This window comes from Acipenser ruthenus, chromosome 20 (assembly GCF_902713425.1).
Source record: "Acipenser ruthenus chromosome 20, fAciRut3.2 maternal haplotype, whole genome shotgun sequence".
In the NCBI taxonomy this organism is placed as follows: domain Eukaryota; kingdom Metazoa; phylum Chordata; class Actinopteri; order Acipenseriformes; family Acipenseridae; genus Acipenser; species Acipenser ruthenus.
The window spans coordinates 28,625,175-28,647,421 of record NC_081208.1 but is presented as its reverse complement, the minus strand read 5'-3'; the positions used below and the strand labels follow the sequence as shown (position 1 = coordinate 28,647,421).

General features: G+C 40.2%; 3 protein-coding genes across 3 annotated transcripts in view; all 3 read left to right on the top strand.

Annotated features, from left to right (window-relative positions):
• Positions 1-5,760: 5,760 nt before the first annotated feature.
• On the top strand, positions 5,761-9,319 carry LOC131698962 (uncharacterized). Its single transcript, XM_058994097.1, has 3 exons — positions 5,761-6,787; positions 8,674-8,812; positions 9,164-9,319. Exons 1-3 carry the CDS (start codon positions 5,793-5,795, stop codon positions 9,317-9,319), a joined length of 1,290 nt encoding a protein of 429 aa, XP_058850080.1. The 5' UTR covers positions 5,761-5,792.
• Positions 9,320-12,108: 2,789 nt separating this feature from the next.
• On the top strand, positions 12,109-14,925 carry LOC117425149 (adhesion G protein-coupled receptor G3-like). The gene is made up of 5 exons (XM_058994095.1): positions 12,109-12,114; positions 12,564-12,685; positions 13,372-13,640; positions 14,368-14,455; positions 14,640-14,925. Exons 1-5 carry the CDS (start codon positions 12,109-12,111, stop codon positions 14,923-14,925), a joined length of 771 nt encoding a protein of 256 aa, XP_058850078.1.
• Positions 14,926-19,282: 4,357 nt separating this feature from the next.
• The window catches only part of LOC117425929 (protein VAC14 homolog), a 32,568-nt gene continuing 29,603 nt past the window's right edge, over positions 19,283-22,247 (top strand). Inside the window, exons 1-3 of the mRNA XM_034043250.3 lie at positions 19,283-20,114; positions 21,449-21,599; positions 21,942-22,109. Coding sequence (XP_033899141.1) covers positions 20,011-20,114; positions 21,449-21,599; positions 21,942-22,109 — 423 coding nt within the window. The 5' untranslated portion in view covers positions 19,283-20,010. The remainder of the gene's footprint in view (positions 20,115-21,448; positions 21,600-21,941; positions 22,110-22,247) is intronic.

Genomic DNA, 22,247 nt, shown 5'->3' with positions numbered 1-22,247 from the left:
CCCCTACCACAACAGCTAAAACAGAGACCCCAAACACAGCATCAACAGAACTCCCTGCTACAACAGCTAAAACAGAGACCCCAAACACAGCATCAACAGAACTCCCTACCACAACAGCTAAAACAGAGACCCCAAACACAGCATCAACAGAACCCCCTACAACAACAGCTAAAACAGAGACCCCAAACACAGCATCAACAGAACCCCCTACCACAAGAGCTAAAACAGAGACCCCAAACACAGCATCAACAGAACCCCCTACCACAATAGCTAAAACAGAGACCCCAAACACAGCATCAACAGAACTCCCTACCACAACAGCTAAAACAGAGACCCCAAACACAGCATCAACAGAACCCCCTACTACAACAGCTAAAACAGAGACCCCAAACACAGCATCAACAGAACCCCCTACTACAACAGCTAAAACAGAGACCTCAAACACAGCATCAACAGAACCCCCTACTACAACAGCTAAAACAGAGACCCCAAACACAGCATCAACAGAACCCCCTACCACAACAGCTAAATCAGAGACCCCAAACACAGCATCAACAGAACCCCCTACCACAACAGCTAAAACAGAGACCCCAAACACAGCATCAACAGAACCCCCTACCACAACAGCTAAAACAGAGACCCCAAACGCAGCATCAACAGAACTCCCTACCACAACAGCTAAAACAGAGACCCCAAACACAGCATCAACAGAACCCCCTACCACAACAGCTAAAACAGAGACCCCAAACACAGCATCAACAGAACCCCCTACCACAACAGCTAAAACAGAGACCCCAAACACAGCATCAACAGAACCCCCTACTACAACAGCTAAAACAGAGACCCCAAACACAGCATCAACAGAACCCCCTACCACAACAGCTAAAACAGAGACCCCAAACACAGCATCAACAGAACCCCCTACCACAACAGCTAAAACAGAGACCCCAAACACAGCATCAACAGAACCCCCTACCACAACAGCTAAATCAGAGACCCCAAACACAGCATCAACAGAACCCCCTTCCACAACAGCTAAAACAGAGACCCCAAACGCAGCATCAACAGAACTCCCTACCACAACAGCTAAAACAGAGACCCCAAACACAGCATCAACAGAACCCCCTACCACAACAGCTAAAACAGAGACCCCAAACACAGCATCAACAGAACCCCCTACCACAACAGCTAAAACAGAGACCCCAAACACAGCATCAACAGAACCCCCTACTACAACAGCTAAAACAGAGACCCCAAACACAGCATCAACAGAACCCCCTACCACAACAGCTAAAACAGAGACCCCAAACACAGCATCAACAGAACCCCCTACCACAACAGCTAAAACAGAGACCCCAAACACAGCATCAACAGAACCCCCTACCACAACAGCTAAAACAGAGACCCCAAACACAGCATTAACAGAAACCCCTACTACAACAGCTAAAACAGAGACCCCAAACACAGCATTAACAGAACCCCCTACTACAACAGCTAAAACAGAGACCCCAAACACAGCATCAACAGAACCCCCTACCACAACAGCTAAAACAGAGACCCCAAACACAGCATCAACAGAACCCCCTACCACAACAGCTAAAACAGAGACCCCAAACACAGCATCAACAGAACCCCCTTCTACAACAGCTAAAACAGAGACCCCAAACACAGCATCAACAGAACCCCCTACCACAACAGCTAAATCAGAGACCCCAAACACAGCATCAACAGAACCCCCTACCACAACAGCTAAAACAGAGACCCCAAACACAGCATCAACAGAACCCCCTACCACAACAGCTAAAACAGAGACCCCAAACGCAGCATCAACAGAACTCCCTACCACAACAGCTAAAACAGAGACCCCAAACACAGCATCAACAGAACCGCCTACCACAACAGCTAAAACAGAGACCCCAAACACAGCATTAACAGAACCCCCTACCACAACAGCTAAAACAGAGACCCCAAACACAGCATCAACAGAACCCCCTACCACAACAGCTAAAACAGAGACCCCAAACACAGCATCAACAGAACCCCCTGCTACAACAGCTAAAACAGAGACCCCAAACACAGCATCAACAGAACCCCCTACCACAACAGCTAAAACAGAGACCCCAAACACAGCATCAACAGAACCCCCTGCTACAACAGCTAAAACAGAGACCCCAAACACAGCATTAACAGAACCCCCTACTACAACAGCTAAAACAGAGACCCCAAACACAGCATCAACAGAACCGCCTACTACAACAGCTAAAACAGAGACCCCAAACACAGCATCAACAGAACCCCCTACCACAACAGCTAAAACAGAGACCCCAAACACAGCATCAACAGAACCCCCTACCACAACAGCTAAAACAGAGACCCCAAACACAGCATCAACAGAACCCCCTGCTACAACAGCTAAAACAGAGACCCCAAACACAGCATCAACAGAACTCCCTACCACAACAGCTAAAACAGAGACCCCAAACACAGCATCAACAGAACCCCCTACTACAACAGCTAAAACAGAGACCCCAAACACAGCATCAACAGAACCCCATACTACAACAGCTAAAACAGAGACCTCAAACACAGCATCAACAGAACCCCCTACTACAACAGCTAAAACAGAGACCCCAAACACAGCATCAACAGAACCCCCTACCACAACAGCTAAAACAGAGACCCCAAACACAGCATCAACAGAACCCCCTACCACAACAGCTAAAACAGAGACCCCAAACACAGCATCAACAGAACCCCCTACCACAACAGCTAAAACAGAGACCCCAAACGCAGCATCAACAGAACTCCCTACCACAACAGCTAAAACAGAGACCCCAAACACAGCATCAACAGAACCCCCTACCACAACAGCTAAAACAGAGACCCCAAACACAGCATCAACAGAACTCCCTACCACAACAGCTAAAACAGAGACCCCAAACACAGCATCAACAGAACCCCCTACTACAACAGCTAAAACAGAGACCCCAAACACAGCATCAACAGAATCCCCTACTACAACAGCTAAAACAGAGACCCCAAACACAGCATCAACAGAACCCCCTAATTCAACAGCTAAAACAGAGACCCCAAACACAGCATCAACGGAACCCCCTACCACAACAGCTAAAACAGAGACCCCAAACACAGCATCAACAGAACCCCCTACTACAACAGCTAAAACAGAGACCCCAAACACAGCATCAACAGATCCCCCTACCACAACAGCTAAAACAGAGACCCCAAACGCAGCATCAACAGAACTCCCTACCACAACAGCTAAAACAGAGACCCCAAACACAGCATCAACAGAACCCCCTACCACAACAGCTAAAACAGAGACCCCAAACACAGCATCAACAGAACTCCCTACCACAACATCAACAGTTTCGCCATACACAACATCTGCAACGACGATAATGTCCCCTAGAACTGTGACCTCAACATCTACAATAATGTTCTTCACCACATTTACAACAGATATTCCCATCTCACCTACAATTGATAATCCTTCCACAGTGTCTACAATGTTATGCCGTACCACATTATCGACAACAATCTCTCCTACTTCAGCATCTACAATACTTCATCCTGCTACAATATTTACAGCTGTAACCCCAACCACAACTACTACAACAGGGAACCCAGCCACAACTGTGACAAAACCTACTCCTACAAATACTGTTACAGAGACCACAACATCTACAGCAATGTCCCCCACAGAATCTACAAAAGAGAACCCTACCACAATATCTATTACAACAGCATACCTTAATCCCGCTTCTTCAATAGAGACTTCTACACCATCTACAACCCCAGCCACAGCATCAAATACACAGACCCCTATTCCAGGACCCACAACCAAACCCCCTACCACAACCTCTACATCACTATCTCCTAGCCCAGCCTCAAAAGTCTCCTCGACCCACATTTCTACAACAGAGACACCTACCATAACTACAAAGATCCCTACCATAGTATCTACATCAGAAGCCTCCACCAAAGCATCTGCAACCATGAACCCTACTACTACGTTCACGACAGTTACCCTAGCATCATCATTTACTACCTCGTTATCTACAACAGCGACCCCTACTATAGCATTTTCAAAAGAAACCATTACTACAGCATCTACAAAAGTGTCCCCTACTACAACATTTATAATTGAGACCCCTAACACATCTACAACTAAAACTCCTAGCACAACATCTACAACAGTGTCCCCTACCACAGCATCAATGACTGAGAACCTTACCACAACATCTACAACACTGTACCCTAGCAAAGCCTCCACAACCGTGTCCCCTACTCAAGTCTCTACAACAAAGACCCCTACCACAACATCTACACCAGAGGCATCCACCATTGCCTCAACAACAAAGAATGCTACCACAGCATCTGCAACTATTATCCCTACCACTGCATACACAACTATGAACTCTTCCACAGCATATACAACAGAAAACCCAACCACAGCATCTGCAACTCAGATCCCTACCATTACATCTACAATTGAGAACTCTTCCACAGTATATACAACAGAAAACCCAACCACAGCATCTGCAACTCAGGTCCCTACCTTTACATCTACAACAGTGTCCCCTTCCATAGTATCTCCACCTAATACACCTCACATAAGTGATACAAGAGTAACACCCACCATAGCATCTGCAACTATTATCCCTACCACTACATACACAACTGAGACCTCTTCCACAGCATATACAACCATGATCCCTACCACAGCATCTGCAACCATGACCCCTACCATTACATCTACAATTGAGACCTCTTCCACAGTATATGCAACAGGAACCCCTACCACTGCATCTGCAACTCAGATCCCTACCATTACATCTACAACAGTGTCCCCTTCCATAGTATGTACACCCAAGACACCTCACACAAGTGATACAAGAGTAACACCCAGCATAGCATCTACAACCGAGACCCCTACTACAACAGCTCCCACATTATCCCTCACAGTTACTTCCACAGTAACAGAGACAACTTCTGTAGCATCTACATCCAAGACCTACACCAAAGCACCTTTAACCATGAAACCTACAAATGATTTCACAACACCATATACAACTGATACTCCTGCTTCAAGATTTACAATGGTGTCCCCTACCACAGCATCTACACTAAAGTCCCCTTTACCATTATCAAACCCATCATGTACAATAGGGATCCTTACAATAGCATCTTCAAAAGAAACCACTACCGAAGTATCTCAAAAATTGTGCCCTACAACAAGATCTTCAGCCGGGACCCCTAACACATCTACAACTGAGACTCCTAGAACAACATCAACCACAGTGTCCCTTACCACAGCATCAATAACTGAGAACCTTACCACAACATCTATAACACTGTACCCTAGCAAAGCCTCCACAACAGCACTCCATACCCAAGTCTCAACAACAAAGAATGCTACCACAGCATCTGCAACTATTATCCCTACCACTACATACACAACTGAGACCTCTTCTGTGGTATCTACACCCAAGACGCCTAACACAAGTGATACAACAGAGACCCCTTCCATGGCATTCACAACAGTATTCATTTCTAAAACATCTGCAACAGTGTCCTCGTCTACAACCACGAGCCCTGCCACAACATCTGCAAAGGAGTCCACTGCCCCATCTTTAAACAGCTCTACAGTCTCCCCTACTCAACCATCTAATATAGTGTCCCTATCAGAAACATCTGCAACACAGACCTCAACCACAGGAAAACCTACCATAGCATCTACAACACTGTCCCCTACAACTAGATTTATAATAATGTCTTCTTCCACAACATCTACAACCAAGACCCCTTCCACAACATCTACATCAAAGACCTCAACCGCAGGATCTACAAAACAGAACTCCACCACAGCAACTACAGCAGTGCACTCTACATCTGAACTTTCAACCAATCCCCCTACCACAACCTCTACATCATTATCCCCTAGCCCAGCCTCAAAAGTCTCCCCGACCCACATTTCTACAACAGAGACACCTACCATAATTACAAAGATCCCTACCATAGTATCTACATCAGAAGCCTCCACCAAAGCATCTGCAACCATGAACCCTACTACTACGTTCACGACAGTTACCCTAGCATCATCATTTACTACCCCGTTATCTACAACAGCGACCCCTACTATAGCATTTTCAAAAGAAACCATTACTACAGCATCTACAAAAGTGTCCCCTACAGCTGTAACCCCAACCACAACTACTACAACAGGGAACCCAGCCACAACTGTGACAAAACCTACTCCTACAAATACTGTTACAGAGACCACAACATCTACAGCAATGTCCCCCACAGAATCTACAAAAGAGAACCCTACCACAATATCTATTACAACAGCATACCTTAATCCCGCTTCTTCAATAGAGACTTCTACACCATCTACAACCCCAGCCACAGCATCAAATACACAGACCCCTATTCCAGGACCCACAACCAAACCCCCTACCACAACCTCTACATCACTATTTCCTAGCCCAGCCTCAAAAGTCTCCTCGACCCACATTTCTACAACAGAGACACCTATCATAACTACAGAGTCTCCTACCATAGTATCTAATTCAGAGGCCTCCACCAAAGTATCTACAACTGCATCCCCTACCACTTCTACATCAGTTAACGTTCCTGTTCAATGCCCTTGTGAATTAATGTCAGAAAGTCTACAAAAACAAGATAAGGATTTTTTAAGTATAATATCCAAGTGTGACAAAAAATCAGTGGAACAGTGTAATGATGTCGTCTCTTCAATATCAAAGTAAGTTCTGTTTAAAGTTATATTAAATATTTAATTTCATATTCAGTGTTGTGCTGAGTGAATTTTTTAATTTTGATATATATATATATATATATATATATATATATATATATATATATAGATATATATATATATATATATACAGACGTGCTCAAATTTGTTGGTACCCCGCCACAAAAAACGAAGAATGCACAATTTTCTCTGAAATAACTTGAAACTGACAAAAGTAATTGGCATCCACCATTGTTTATTCCATATTTAATAGAAATCAGACTTTGCTTTTGATTTTTTATTCAACATAATATTGTAAATAATAAAACAAATGAAAATGGCATGGACAAAAATGATGGGACCGCTAACCTAATATTTTGTTGCACAACCTTTAGAGGCAATCACTGCAATCAAACGTTTTCTGTAGCTCTCCATGAGACTTCTGCACCTGTTAACAGGTAGTTTGGCCCACTCTTCCTGAGCAAACTGCTCCAGCTGTTTCAGGTTTGGTGGGTGCCTTCTCCAGACTGCAAGTTTCATCTCTTTCCATAGATGTTCGATAGGATTCAGATCAGGACTCATAGAAGGCCACTTCAGAATAGTCCAATGTTTTGTTCTTATCCATTCTTGGGTGCTTTTAGCTGTGTGTTTTGGGTTATTATCCTGTTGGAGGACCCATGACCTGCGACTGAGACAGAGCTTTCTGACACTGGGCAGTACGTTTCGCTCCAGAATGCCTTGATAGTCTTGAGATTTCATTGTGCCCTGCACAGATTCAAGGCACCCTGTGCCAGGCGCAGCAAAGCAGCCCCAAAACATAACCAAGCCTCCTTCATGTTTCACTGTAGGTATGGTGTTCTTTTCTTTGAAAGCTTCATTTTTTCATCTGTGAACATAGAGCTGATGTGACTTGCCAAAAAGCTCCAGTTTTGACTCATCTGTCCAAAGGACATTCTCCCAGAAGGATTGTGGCTTGTCAATATGCATTTTAGCAAATTCCAGTCTGGCTTTTTTATGTTTTTCTGTCAAAAGTGGAGTCCTCCTGGGTCTTCTTCCATGGAGCCCACTTTCGCTCAAAAATCGACGGATGGTGCGATCAGAAACTGACGTACCTTCACCTTGGAGTTCAGCTTGTATCTCTTTGGCAGTTATCCTTGGTTCTTTTTCTACCATTCGCACTATCCTTCTGTTCAATCTGGGGTCGATTTTCCTCTTGCGGCCTCGCCCAGGGAGGTTGGCTACACTTCCATGGACCGTTAAATTCTTAATAATATTTGCAACTGTTGTCACAGGAACATCAAGCTGCTTGGAGATGGTCTTGTAGCCTTTACCTTTACCATGCTTGTCTATTATTTTCTTTCTGATCTCCTCAGACAACTCCCTCCTTTGTTTTCTCTGGTCCATGTTCAGTGTGGTGCACACAATGATACCAAACAGCACAGTGACTACTTTTCTCCATTTAAATAGGCTGAATGACAAGATTGGAGACATGTGTGATACTAATTAAAGAAACTAATTAGTTTGAAATATCACTATAATCCAATTATTTATTATCTTTTCTAAGGGGTACCAACAAATGTGTCCAGGCCATTTTAGAATATCTTTGTAGAATAAGCAATAATTCATCTCTTTTCACAGCTTCTTTGCTTTATTCTATGACATACCATTTGCAACAAGGCATATTGCACATACTAATAAAGTAGGTGAAAGTAACCTCACAGCTTGATTGAATTTGATTGAACATTATTGGTCATTTAAATATAATAAATGATTCCACATATGTGTTTATGGTGGAGATCTGCTTTTCCAGGGTCCTGACACCTATAAGATGTTGTTTATATCAGACAGACAGAGGGTACTGTATTTGTACTAATTACATATATTATTCATTGCAGAGCTATTAAAAATATTCTTACTGACAAAACTGCATTTAATGGGCCAAAGAAGGAGATTAATTTTACTGGTTTTTATGGGATTGTTGCTAAATACAACATAACTGACAAGAAACCTCTTCTGATTCCATTACCTTTACAAGTAAGTATTCTCCTATTTCCCAAGCCACATTTCAATTGTAGTAGCAACATATTCAAAACCAGTGATTGAAACAGTTTATAGAAATAATGTTGAACTAAAAAATGAAGTCACTTTCCTGTTCTACTGTTGATCCTTTTTTCTTTTTTCTAGGCGTAATTTTGTTTTGAACACATTTACTCTCTTTGTGAAACTTGTGTAGCAGTTGATAAGTTAATACACAAAAGAGAAGTAACTTGGCACAGTCTTAGAAGCAATAAACAATATACAATTAAAGACACCCTATACGAAACATACTGAATGATAATGCTGTGGATATTGCAGTTTCTGATTGTCTGTGCTCTTCTGTTTCAGGATACACATTCAGTGGAGATCAAACTTACACTTGAAGCATTACAGCAGGCTAGTGGTCACAATAATGATTCCTCACAATATGGTGTTGGCAGGTTTCTAAATTCCAATTTATTTCCGGTAAGGCAGCTCAGGTTTATCCACAGCAAAAATATCTAAACATATCTACATTTGGTTTTGTATCTGACCTAATTTAACCAAACACCACTGGTCTTGCACATTAACTGTCTGAAACCCCCGTACCCTTGTCTATTGCAGGATGAGCAGAACAGTTCACTTCTCTCGGATGAGGTGATTGCAATTGAACTGGGGAGTCCAATCTCTGATCTCACTGACAACATAACAATAACCTTTTACCATGAAGACACTTTGCAGGTAAGGTCTCTCCAAACTGCTTGATCATTTTGCAACTGTTTGCAATGATGTTTTACTGAATTGTATAATACATTGTTAACACAAACACACACACACACATATATGACAAGGAGAGATTTATTTTGTTGATGTTCAGTAGAGCCTTATTCCCATTTACTAGCAATTTCTTCTTCTTATTGTTTTTATTTATTGATACCAAGAGAGACCTAAGTAGACCATACTCAATAATAAACAATACAACAATTATACATCCAAGCAATATCAATAAAAACACACATGTGTACATACAGTACACCAATATATTAAAAAGTACAGATATGTATATTTAAATTACATTACAACTAAAACAAGTTCATCTGAAACATGGATTGCACTGAACAGCAGTTTTAAACCCAGAGATGCTTGACAATGACACAATGGAACCCGGAAGGGCATCCCATAACAACAAGGCTGTGCCAAAGAAAGAATAACGACACAACTAAAGGCGAAAGGGACTAGCATGAGAAGACTTTTATTACATAAAGCACATTTTGAGTCGTATCTGCAGTACCAGTGGGTAGGCCATTGGGGGCATCCGTCTGCAGAAATGCACTGTTTTCCACAGCCACTGGTGTTTTGGGTTGATCAGTCATTTAAGAACATGTGTAGAATGTAACAGGAGGTATGAACTGGATGGTTAGGCTATTGGACTGGGATGAATAAAGCCATCACTCTCTCCCACAAAAGGGTTCTTTTGACAGACAGCTCTTGTGAGTCAAGACAGCAAATAAAGGCAAATGAGCCAACCCAGCATAGAACCGTTGGCAACTACGCTCAGACTAAGCTGTGCAGTAATCCGACTACGCCAGCTCTATATAGAAAGAGCAACTAAAATGTAATGTTTGCCAATGTTGCCCTAGTTTCACAGCACAGGTTCTTTTATTGGGAAAGAGCAATGCATGAACCACAAGAAAAGCAGAGAGCAAGCAACGATGGAGTTCAGTGTTTTTATTAAGATAAAATATGCTTTTTGCATTTACAAAAAAACAGAGGCATATTAGTTACCAGCTACACAATTTAGACACCATCGTTCACAAATCAGCATTACAGTTTGTAAAGCACTGAAAGGCACCTAAACAGAATGAAACAATCTAGTTAGTTTCACTGGTGAATTGGAGATGTGGTTGAGGACTCAGTCAACAAAGTGTATTCAAATCAAAATAACTCGGTGCTCCAACTAAACAAAACAAAACCCAGCGAGTCCTCAATCTCACCTCCAATGGAGTTCAGATACCAAGCATCTGGCACATATTCCGTTGACTAAATAATCCTCACAGCTATCAAAGAAAGGAAATGGATTTTCATTTTACAGGCTAAACTATCACATAGGAGCCATTCTAGATCTCCCCCTACCAATCTCACTACAGGCAGAGCAGTGCCGGGCTAAGAATGTAGCAGCAGCGGCAACACTTGAGCTGCAATTGCTATATGCAGATACACACCACCAGTAAACTTCACACACAAAAACCCTACCGCTGCTCCTACTTCCCAGCCCGGCATCCATGCTAACACGAGCTGCTCATTATCCTGAACGTCCTCCCAGCTCTCCCCTCGTTCTTCTTAATGAAGCTTTATAAAATATTCAGCTACAAACAATTAGACTAATTAATCAATTACAACGCAATTTCCTTACACACATTCACACGTGCTTTAAAACAACATATCAATATAGAATAATCAAAGTGCAATAGAAAAACGACACATCTATAAAATTATAAATACAAAATTAAGTGCAAAGAAAGCTTAACCCTGTTACAAGACAGGTTATTGGAGTTGGTAACCAAAGAAAGGCTCAGTTAAGTTAGTTCTCCAAGAGAAATGTTTTTTTTCTTTCCTTTTTGTTGTTTTCTCTAAAGGTCCGAGAGGCTAACCTGTAAATGATAATATAAAACTACATTCTAGTGTTTAAACCCACTTTGTATATGTATGTGTGTATGTTCGACAGTAATATGATTTTTGAAGTTGCATGTTTTGTGAATTGATGTGACGTTGTTCTAATTTCAGGAAAATGTACTAGTGAAATGTGCATTCTGGGATCTGAGTCAAAATGGTAAATTAAATGTTATTTTAATTGAATAAAGATATTAAATGTCATTTTTCTTTGAAATTAATTTAGACAAGCTCCCATTGTCTGTTCCTGCTTTCAGCTCTAACAGTATTTTTGCTTCTACAATGATTCGTTATGTTGCTCTACCCACTTACACTGTGGTTAACTGTGCTTGCCTGTGCTTTACCATGCATTTTTCTGTGCTTATGCTTTACCATGATACAGTAAACTTTCATAAGGGGCCAGCTCCAGCCTCACTGTACTGTATGTACCTTCACATATAAGTGTAAAACATTTAATCATAAGACAATTTTATTCCTGTGAACGTCCACATACAGTACCAGTACAGTGTTCCATTAATAACAATAATATTCTTTAATAAAATGTATTTCTGTTGTACAACATAAACTAACTAAACTAAAGTTGTAAATATATAATTAGCTGTGTAAAAACTGTGTAATAATACTCCATGACTATAAAACACTCAATGGTTGTATGTATATATATATATATATAGTAATACTAAAACAGACTCTTAGACCAGAAGTGTCTCTCAGTGTTTTCAATAAAGCCAATACATGTCAGTCCTTGATAACGACGTCTTTAAATGTTTGTGAAAGAATCTAACTATATGAACCTTATTGCAAGGCTTAGCTGTACCCAAGATACCCTCTAATTATTTTTTACAGGCACAAAAGCAATATGGAATGATTCTGGTTGCCAAACTTTTGGAGACAAAAATAAAACTGTTTGTAGCTGTAATCACCTGACTTACTTCGCTGTATTAATGGTAAGAACCGTATTTACTGACTCTAGCTAAGATGTAATGCTGGTGTATAATCAACTGTTTACTACACTCCAACAAATATTGGGTCACAAGGGATCAGGTTTATCCTAATCCAGGTGTGTTTCTCACTCAGATCTTTCCTTATAATTCCACAGAACCCTAATAACATCACTCTGAGCGCCAGCACCTTGAAAGCACTGACGTACATCTCCTACATCGGCTGTGGGGTGTCACTCTTTTTCTTGGGAGTTGTTCTATTCATGTACTTTATTCTATGGTAAGGTATAACCCTCAAACATTGGGAGATAATACTGTAACATAAAAAAACAAAACAAATGCAGACTTGCCATTGATGTTGCATTCTGGTTCTATGCATTTTGGATTGGAGAGAGAGGAAGGCTGCGATCTCTCCTTCCTCCTTTTTAAATATATAAATACCTGATGGGAATGTGTGGATTGATAAGTCTGTGTAAAAGTGTTTTAGCTGCTCTTCATTTCCTGTTGCCTGCTGTAGATATATGTAACATATGGTAGATCACATCAGCTACTGTAGATTACATTTTCTTCCTGTGTTGCTAGCAATATAATGATGTGCACTAGATGGCGCTGGCACAATACTTTGTCTGCTCTAGTCTACATTGCAGACTGTATTGCTATGTCAGAAACTCTTTGTGAAAACTTCCTAATACAGACTTAGCAAAAACATTTGAGTAATTGCAATTCGAATCATCCAGCCTGATCGAAAACATCCTAAAATGAAACAGTAAAAAAAAAAAAAAAAAAGGTAATTTCAAGCAACATTACTACAGCAGGAAAAACATTAGAACTCTACACTAAAAATCTATGAACACCCATTACAAACTCAGATTGATGGGAACTGAGTTTGTCTTGGTTTTTATAAAGTAGGACTTACCATTTGCTTGCACTGGAGGCTTCAATTAATACGTTCTTTCCTTTCCCCAGGAAACAAAAATCCGATGACTCCACCACAATCCATCAGAGCCTGTGCTCTGCGCTGTTCCTGCTGAACCTCACCTTCCTCCTGAACGAGTGGCTGGCATCCTATAATAACGATGGGCTCTGTCAGTTCATTGCCGCCCTCATGCACTACTCCCTGCTCTGCACCTTCACCTGGTTTGGAATCGAAGCTTTCCACCTCTACCTGCTGATGATCAAGGTCTTCAACACCTTTATAAAGCATTACAGGATGAAGCTGAGCCTCGCTGGCTGGGGTGAGGCTCCACATAATGGAAGGGGATAGAAATCTAATTTTAAAGCATTCACTTTGGCATTTCTTAAAGGTCGAACATCACAGCCTTGAAACTTATTTTTTGAAAGTTTGAGCACAGCAAGGTTCATGGTTATGTGTTTTATTTAATTGCAGGAAAGCTGGCACAGGTGTTGGAGGCGAGACTAATAATCAAATTCTTACTTTTAAAATATGTTTGAAGGATGTATTAAAAAACAAAAACAAGAATGGGAAACCACTTAACATGAATGATGATACGTAGGTGACAGAATTATTAAATGTTGTGCAACCTATACAGTCTACCTTAAGAGGTTGAGTTCATTTGATAGCTGGGGAGGTGGGCTTTTGTGGTTTATGAACCTGGAGATGCAAACGCTGTACCATACATGAATACTATACACCTACCATATTACTACTAGTGATGTTGGTTATTATCCCGCTTTGCCAGAACACACTTCGGAACGAGCCATATGGTTTAGCGACTAAGTATAGAACAAAACTTGTTTGTATTTATATTTAGAAATAGCAGAGCTATGCAGCCTCTTTAATTTCACACACAAGAGATTTAATAGATGGAGTATGTTTTAGGAATCTCTCATTTAGCTTGTTATCTTGGTCTGTAAAAACCACCACCCTGTCTCTAATCTGAACACTGGTCCATCCAGATCCTGAGCCACACCATTCCAATGATACACCTTGCTCTTTTCCAGGAATACCAGCTGTACCTGTAATTCTGTCAAGAAGTTTGAACAAGTATGGGAAGTACTCCATATCCACAGAGCAGAAGTCTGTTTCAATGTTAGTCATGCATTGTTATTATTATTATTATTATTATTATTATTATTATTATTATTATTATTATTATACAAATGGTTTGTTTCGTATTATAAATCATGACCATATTGCATTGCTTCTTCTTGAGCCTTTCAAACACAACACTAATTCATCTAAAATCTCACATTTGCATTGTCAATCTTACCAGGTGTTGGCTAACAGAACCTGCAGTCCTTTATTTCACCATCGGATACTTTGCAGTGCTGTTTCTGTTTAATGCAGTGATATTTACAAAGGTGACAGTGAAGGTGGTCCAGCTAAGAAGAGCTGGGGCACCAAAGAAGAGCATATCTAGGAGGGAATTACACACAGTACTGGGCATGGCCTGCTTACTTGGGATAACATGGGGGGTCATGTTCTTCAACTTTGGCCCCCTCCAAGAGCCAGCACTGTATGCCTTTTCTATCCTGAATTCTCTGCATGGTAAGAAGTGAGACATATTCACATAATGCTAGCCTTATATCAGAGGCAATGCCACGCACTAAAAGGAAAGCATTCTGTAAAGCACACAAGCTTGAAAATGAACCGATTAACATTACTTTACTAGAAATGTTAGATGCTCTCTTGAGCATTTTATTAATCATTTTATAAAATGTGCATTCTCCGTTTTGAGGAAAATTTGGAAACTGGAGTAAAGCTCGTTTTTCATACACAGCATGTTTTCCAAATTGTTTAGAGGAACTACAAAGTTTAGAATTATATCAATACCTCAATTTCAGAGGTATCGTGGTGAAGGCCTGTTTTGTATGATGGACAGTTATCATAGATAGAGAAAGCTGCTAGCTGGTAGCAACCACTTAAAAAATAATCTATACTTGTATAATTCAGATAACTCTTTAAACAATTTATCCTGCTTTATACCAATCTTTTTTTTAAAAGAACAAAAACTCTTTCTCATTATGTACCCCTACACAGAAGTGAATATTACACACTTGTACACCACTGGGGTTTATCCCCTTCCTCCTCTCTAGTTTCCACTTGACCTGCCAGCAAAAATAAATAAATAGAAAAACAACTTCAAATTAATTTTCTTCCAGGTTTCTTCTTATTTCTGAGGTACTGGAACTCAGCCAAGACTCGCAGATCAACTGAGAAGCTTGACCAGACAAGAACTGACACTGTTTTGACGAGCAATCCTACCAGCACAGTAGTAAACGAAACTGGCATTGAAACAGGTGCAGTTTAGCCTAGTGGTGTCCCTATAGAAACTGAAGACCACTGTACAGTCATATTTCCACTGTCTGATCCATAAAGTAAGACTGTTAGGCCAGTTTGGGTTGTCCTGCTGATTAGGAAAATGGTCATTCAATATCCTGAATTAGGCGATTGAATTAGGAGGAGATGGCAGCACACAACTTGAATAGACATCACCGTGTGGTGAAATGAACAACAGACCACATGTTCTATGCAAGCAATGCATCAAGAGTGTGTCTGTAATGCAGTGTTGTGTGATGCACTGCTGTTACAGATTCTAACCCCTATCAGTGAGATGAGATGAGGTTAAACAACGAATGCAGACGAGCCCGGCTCTTTTTCAATGCTAACTTTCCATGCACCAGATACTCGGGTTTATGCTTTTGATGATATTTTTTTAAATTAAAGTGGATTGATCTTGTTTGTTTAAAACAAAGGAATGAAATGCTGCATCTTGATTGGCTGTTGAAGTGTTCAATGTTATATTAGATTTAATGCTTGTTTTATACCCAGTCTGACAATAGTTTCGAAACTACTGACTGACTGTGCTTTAGCTTTGGTGCAATTCACATTTGTGAGCAGGTCAGTCTGTTTGTAAATGAGCAAGGCATGTAATAGTTTACTGCGTGGATTCCAGTCAGCTAGTAGCTCTCAAACTTGCGTTTTTAATATTTGTTTTACTCTGCACACTTCATTAAACTCTATTTATTAAAAAGAGTATTGTTTTCCCCCCTCATTATGTCTGTAATTAAATGACATTTTTTGTTCTTACTTGTTTTAAATGAAAACAAATGATAAAAAATAATTTAAAATAATTTCATGTTGGTGTTTTCTCTGTTGTCTCGCTCTCCCTCACAAGTTCCTATGTTATAGTGTATTCACTTCACAGGGATAAGGACAGGGGAGATGGAATTCAGAAAATTACCCTTGTTGCTTATTTCATAACCCTAAATAAATGAAGACAAAATGTTTATGGTACATTTTTTAATGTATTCATTTAACCAGGATAGAACTCTTGAGATATACACATCTCATTTTCATGCTTTAAATTGAATGAACAATGAAAAAAAATAAAATCAAATGAGATCCCAGATAAAGAGAATGTCAACAGATCACTGCATTTAACTTAAATTTCATGATGAGAACAAGGATTACAAAGTAGGGAGAACAAATTATTTCAGCCCTTTTCGATAACGTTGCTTCATTTCTTTATAGCCAGCCGATGAAACAGATTACTGCCAACCCTGTTTTACACATTGAGAGAAAATAAACAGTGTTAACAAAAGGTGCATCTAAATGTAAAATTAATGTTATGTTATTTGAAAATAGAATCTTTTTTGCTCAAATCCTCTTTAGCCATAAAATTTCTAATACACCACCTCAGCAGTCCATTCTAGACAGAAGTAGTTGAATATATAGAATTCAATTATTGCATTAAAATGAAGTAAAGTTGCTGTGGTGGAATAAATACTTTGAACAATGTAAAACTAGCAAGAAACAACTCAAAACCATTTATAATCGAATACTGTTACAACTGCATACTCGTTTTGGGTAATTTGCCCTTGTCTTTGTATTATCTGGTTTTCTCCCAGTTATATCCACTGGAATCTGTTTTTGCTCTGAGCAGCCACATGGTTTCAAGACGTTCAACACCATTCTTGTCAACAAAGCACTGGCCACCAAAGTTTGTTGTAGACCAAGGGTCTCCAACCCTGGTCCTGGAGAGCCCCTGTCCAGCAGGGTTTATAGGTGTATTTACATCATCAGTGGCTAAAGATCTGGAACACCTGTTAATCTGGACAAATTAAGCCAATAATTGATTCAATTAAGTAACTGAGAGATTGGTTGAAACGAAAACCAGCAGCTCTCCAGGACCAGGGTTGGAGACCCCTGTTATAGACTCTGCAAAAAAAAGAAAAAAAAAAAGTGTGACAAAAAGACAAATACCACATTCATTATGTTATTAATGTATATGTATTGAGGCAGAGCAATAGCCCTGCCTGTAAATACTGTTATATGTGTTTTGGTGATGATTGGCAGGGATGGGTTAATTCCTGTCCCTGCCAAATGCATGTGAGAATGTGGCTGTTCCCAATGGGATAATTGGTGCTAACTGGGAACAACCACGTGATATAAAAAGAGAACCAGAAGCTCCATTAGGAGAGGCTACCAGGGAGCTGGAAACAAAGTTTAAGTTAGCACTCCTGGAAGGAGTTAGGTTTTGTGTTTAAAATAAACATACAGGCCCACCCTGTTTAAAAACCTACCTGTGCTGTTCCTTTTACCCAAAAAGCCAAGTGAAGAAGGTCCTGCATGTGGCAAGCACACCCTGGTCTGTCACTCTGTGTGTGTGTGTATATGTATATTTTAAAATAAATATTTCTATTGCATTTGTATAATCTGATAATACAAACACATTATACAGTATATAACTTAAACGTTCATACATGTATAACCCACAACTCCATACCTTCAGTGATAACTATTACCAATGTTACAGCATTTTACTGTAGTAAGCTGACAGTAACATGTATCATATATCTATTTTTGTTAAGTTTGTGCATATTCAAGTGTATTTTCTGACTGGCCCTACAATGCACAATGTTTCTGGATTTAAATGTATAGATGCAGTGTACATATTGGGTGAAGTGATAAATCCTCTGCTTTGTGATTCTGATGTGTTCCAAGTTCAAGTTTGGCAGAGCTATACAAGTACTTCTTGTGCAATGGGATTCTGAGATACTGTGCAATGGACAAAAGTACTGTTTTACCTGAGAAAGCACATTTAACAAGGAACCCAAATATCGGCTGATAAGAATCATCTTTAACTCCAGAGAGGGGGGATTCCTTAATTTCCACTCCATTGTGTGCTGTCACTGCAGTGAAGTAGGAGCCAAAGACTTGTCCTTTATTGTCTTGGAGATAGTCATGTTGGATCCAAGTTCGTTTACCCATCTTCCTGGTCAATCACACTGAAATAACACTGATTATTTACAGGACAGTCTTAGATTGTTATCCGTTTTCAAAATGCATGGATTTACATGATGGATTTGGGAGTATCTGGAAGGCAATCTAACTTTAATTAAGGTATATATTGTGGATCCATAAGTATATATTGAGTTACAAAATGTATACAGGTTAGTAAAAGTTAATGTACATATAAATAGAACAAAATATGTTTTTAGAAAACATTCTGTATCAAGAAAACTTTGACAATAAAAATGTATTTACTTGCTTGAGTTAAACTGTATAATGTAAGCTTAGTGACATGCTATTAGCAATTTTGTCCTTGTTTTAGGTAATTCGACAGAAAAATGTACAGCTACTTAGGTATTTATTTCAGAAACAGAAAATTGTTTGTAAACAACTTTATTATCTTTTTATATACTTTAACAAATCTATTCAGAATGTTTATATCAAATATTTTTGTACTTCAATCTGTATTAGTTTTAGGATTTATTACTAATAACTGCAAAAAAATAAATAATAATAATACAAAACTACACTTTTCACAAACTACACTGTGCTTATATCTGTTATCAGCCTGTGAACAAATCGTAGCTCGACTAGCTGGGCTGTGGGGAGTGGAGTCATGTGAACCGATCAGCAGTATACAATCTGCTTAGCGCCAGCGCTGTCAATACAAGCACCCCCTACTCTCCTACCAAGTTTGGGTCTCTCTCAATCGGGCTGTTCGAGGCAGACTCCGGAACGAAGGCGATACAACAGCTGGATTTACATGCATTCCCTTCACGTTTTTCGTCTCAAATCTATTGGCCTTATTTATCAGCATTATTATTAATATAGCTGCAGTATGTGAATCAATGCAAACAAATCTTAGTAAAATATCGCTATTACGTTCAATTTTTTTCTTTCATGTAACGTAATTTTATTTTTTATTTTACTATCGGTATAGTATAACCCTGTTTGTTTTTGCTACCGAACAGAAGTAATCTACTCTGGACAATTGCAGAGCATTCATAATATACGATTTGCAGAAATTAACGAATAAATATTAGTGTTGTATCATGACTATAAATAAATACAATTATTGTGTTACTTATCAGACATCAACAAGACCGAGAACCAGTTAGCAGAACGGCTTGTTAGGGGGAAAAAAACACATGACTGTCATTTGTTATTTGGTTCTACGTGAATCATTGTGTGTAATTTCACAAGTAACTTGGAAGTGAAATGACCAAGTCAATTTCAGAAACTTGACTGAATTATCGAAACCAAGGAGCGAGACCTCACAAAAAGAAGAAAGGCCGGCAGCGGAAGAAACGTTAATTATTGTGTGTTTCGTTTTTGGTTGATGTTTGAAGATGAACACGGAAAAGGATTTCTCCCCTTTGACCCCCAGCATTGTGCGGGCCCTCAATGACAAACTGTACGAGAAGAGGAAGGTGGCAGCCCTCGAGATTGAAAAGTAAGAGGGGTTTCTAATCCTTGCATCACTAGAGAATGACCCCTTTAAGTTATGAATGTAATTGATTCATGTGTGCCCCTTTTAATTACGTGTTGTCCTCTCACCCTGAAAGATGTGCCACTTCTTAAACCCCCACCCTATTATTATTATTATTATTATTATTATTATTACGACTAGGACAGCTCGCTGTAGAGCTCTCTGTACTTAGCCAGTGCCTGTCCCAATATCATGGCCTATTATTTTTTTATAGGCATAATTTTTAACAAGGTAGTTTGATTTCTAGCACTATCCAGTTTGCGGGGGCCCTAAGGGTTTAAGTGTATGCAATGAATCACCAAGTACAAAAAATACACTTTTTAAATGATCCAGCAGCAGTGTGTGAACACATTTTGGTTTGCTGAGGCAATGAGAGACACAAAAGTATACTTTTTGTGGTGCTACTGTGTGGCAGAGAAGCATCTTCAAGGAATTATAAACGTTTACCGTGTAAATACCATAGCAAGGTTATTGGATGATTGAGAGATATATTTTATGTGATTATTAGAGAGGTTCAATAAAGTAATTTAATGTTTTGGGTTTTTTTTGTGCCTATTTTATAATATTTGTTTACAGTGCATTTATTACATTAGGGTTGTGGGCGATGATGACTCAGAAGTCATGTGATTGACTCCATCTGAGAGGAAATGCTGTCATGTGATACTAATAATGCCTGTTGCTGGAGAATTAGTCCTAACAGGTTGTCCAGTAAACCGGTAGAGCTGAGGAAGGAGGTCTGTGCGTCTTGCTGTGCAACACCAATTAAGTAGTACTGTGTGTGTGTGAAATTTCTATTGCAGTAATTCCCCAGCAATATTGAACCCTGTGAGGACTACGGCAAGTGTGTTATCCAAGAAAATGCACCTATTGTGGGACCTTGCATTTAGTTTCTTGGCTGCAATGTACTTTTCATAGAACTGTTTTTTTTAAGTATTTGTGGGTTCAGTCTTCCAGAAATGCATGTCTTCAGCAGTAAAGTTACTTTGGCATTTGAAATTCTTTTTCACAGTGGCATACAGTACTGTACCAGTAAAAGGCTGTTTATGGAAGTTGTGGTGCTGCACATTGTTTTGACTCAATGATCTACCTGATGAACTGAACCTGCCCCTTGATAGGAATAAAGAATCGATTTTGCCTTGTAACCTTTGATAATTGTCTGATTTCACGGACCTTGATTAGCACTTGGTTGCCTGACGTAACATTAGGTAGTCCAGTGTTGGTTTTCTTCAGGTCTGTGTAACTGGCCGCGAGTAATGGATGAGCAGTTGTTTTTGTTTGTGTGTGTTTTCTGCTTTCAGGCTGGTGCGTGAGTTTGTCGCTCAGAATAACTCGACCCAGATCAAGCATGTGATCCAGACCCTGGCGATGGAGTTCGCCCTGTCCCAGCACCCCCACAGCAGGAAGGGGGGGCTCATCGGGCTGGCAGCCTGCTCCATCGCACTCGGCAAGGTGGGCAGACCCTGCACATGCTTCTCCTTCGGTCCACATTAACAAATAGATACAGGTCTTATTTGTACTACCCTTAGATCTCTGTTTGCTTAGTGTCTATCACAGTTTACTTGCTCTTCTGCTTTCTGCAGGACCTATATAACCCATGTCTCTGTCTCTCTCATACTGTCACACACTCTCACTCTCTCTCACACTCTCCTCTCTCATACTTTCACTATCTCACAGTGTCTCACTCCCTCTCACACTCTCACTCTCTCATACTTTCTCACACACTTTCACTCACTGTCTTTCTCACTCTTTCTCTCTTTCTCTCACACACTCACTCTCTCTCTCACGGGACAGGACTCTGGGTTGTACCTGAAGGAGTTGATTGAGCCGGTCCTCACCTGCTTTAATGACTCTGACAGCCGGCTGCGCTACTATGCCTGCGAGGCTCTCTACAACATTGTGAAGGTGGCGCGGGGAGCGGTCGTGCCACACTTCAACGTGCTCTTCGATGGTCTCAGCAAGGTAACACTCAGACAACTGGGATGGAAGGGAGAGCTGGACGGTGGGGTGGGGTGGGGGGTCCCCCATATCCTGGTATTTGTTGCATTAGCTCCCCCTTGTAGAATACAACTTAGTGATGCAGTGTTTTCTTTTGCTTGC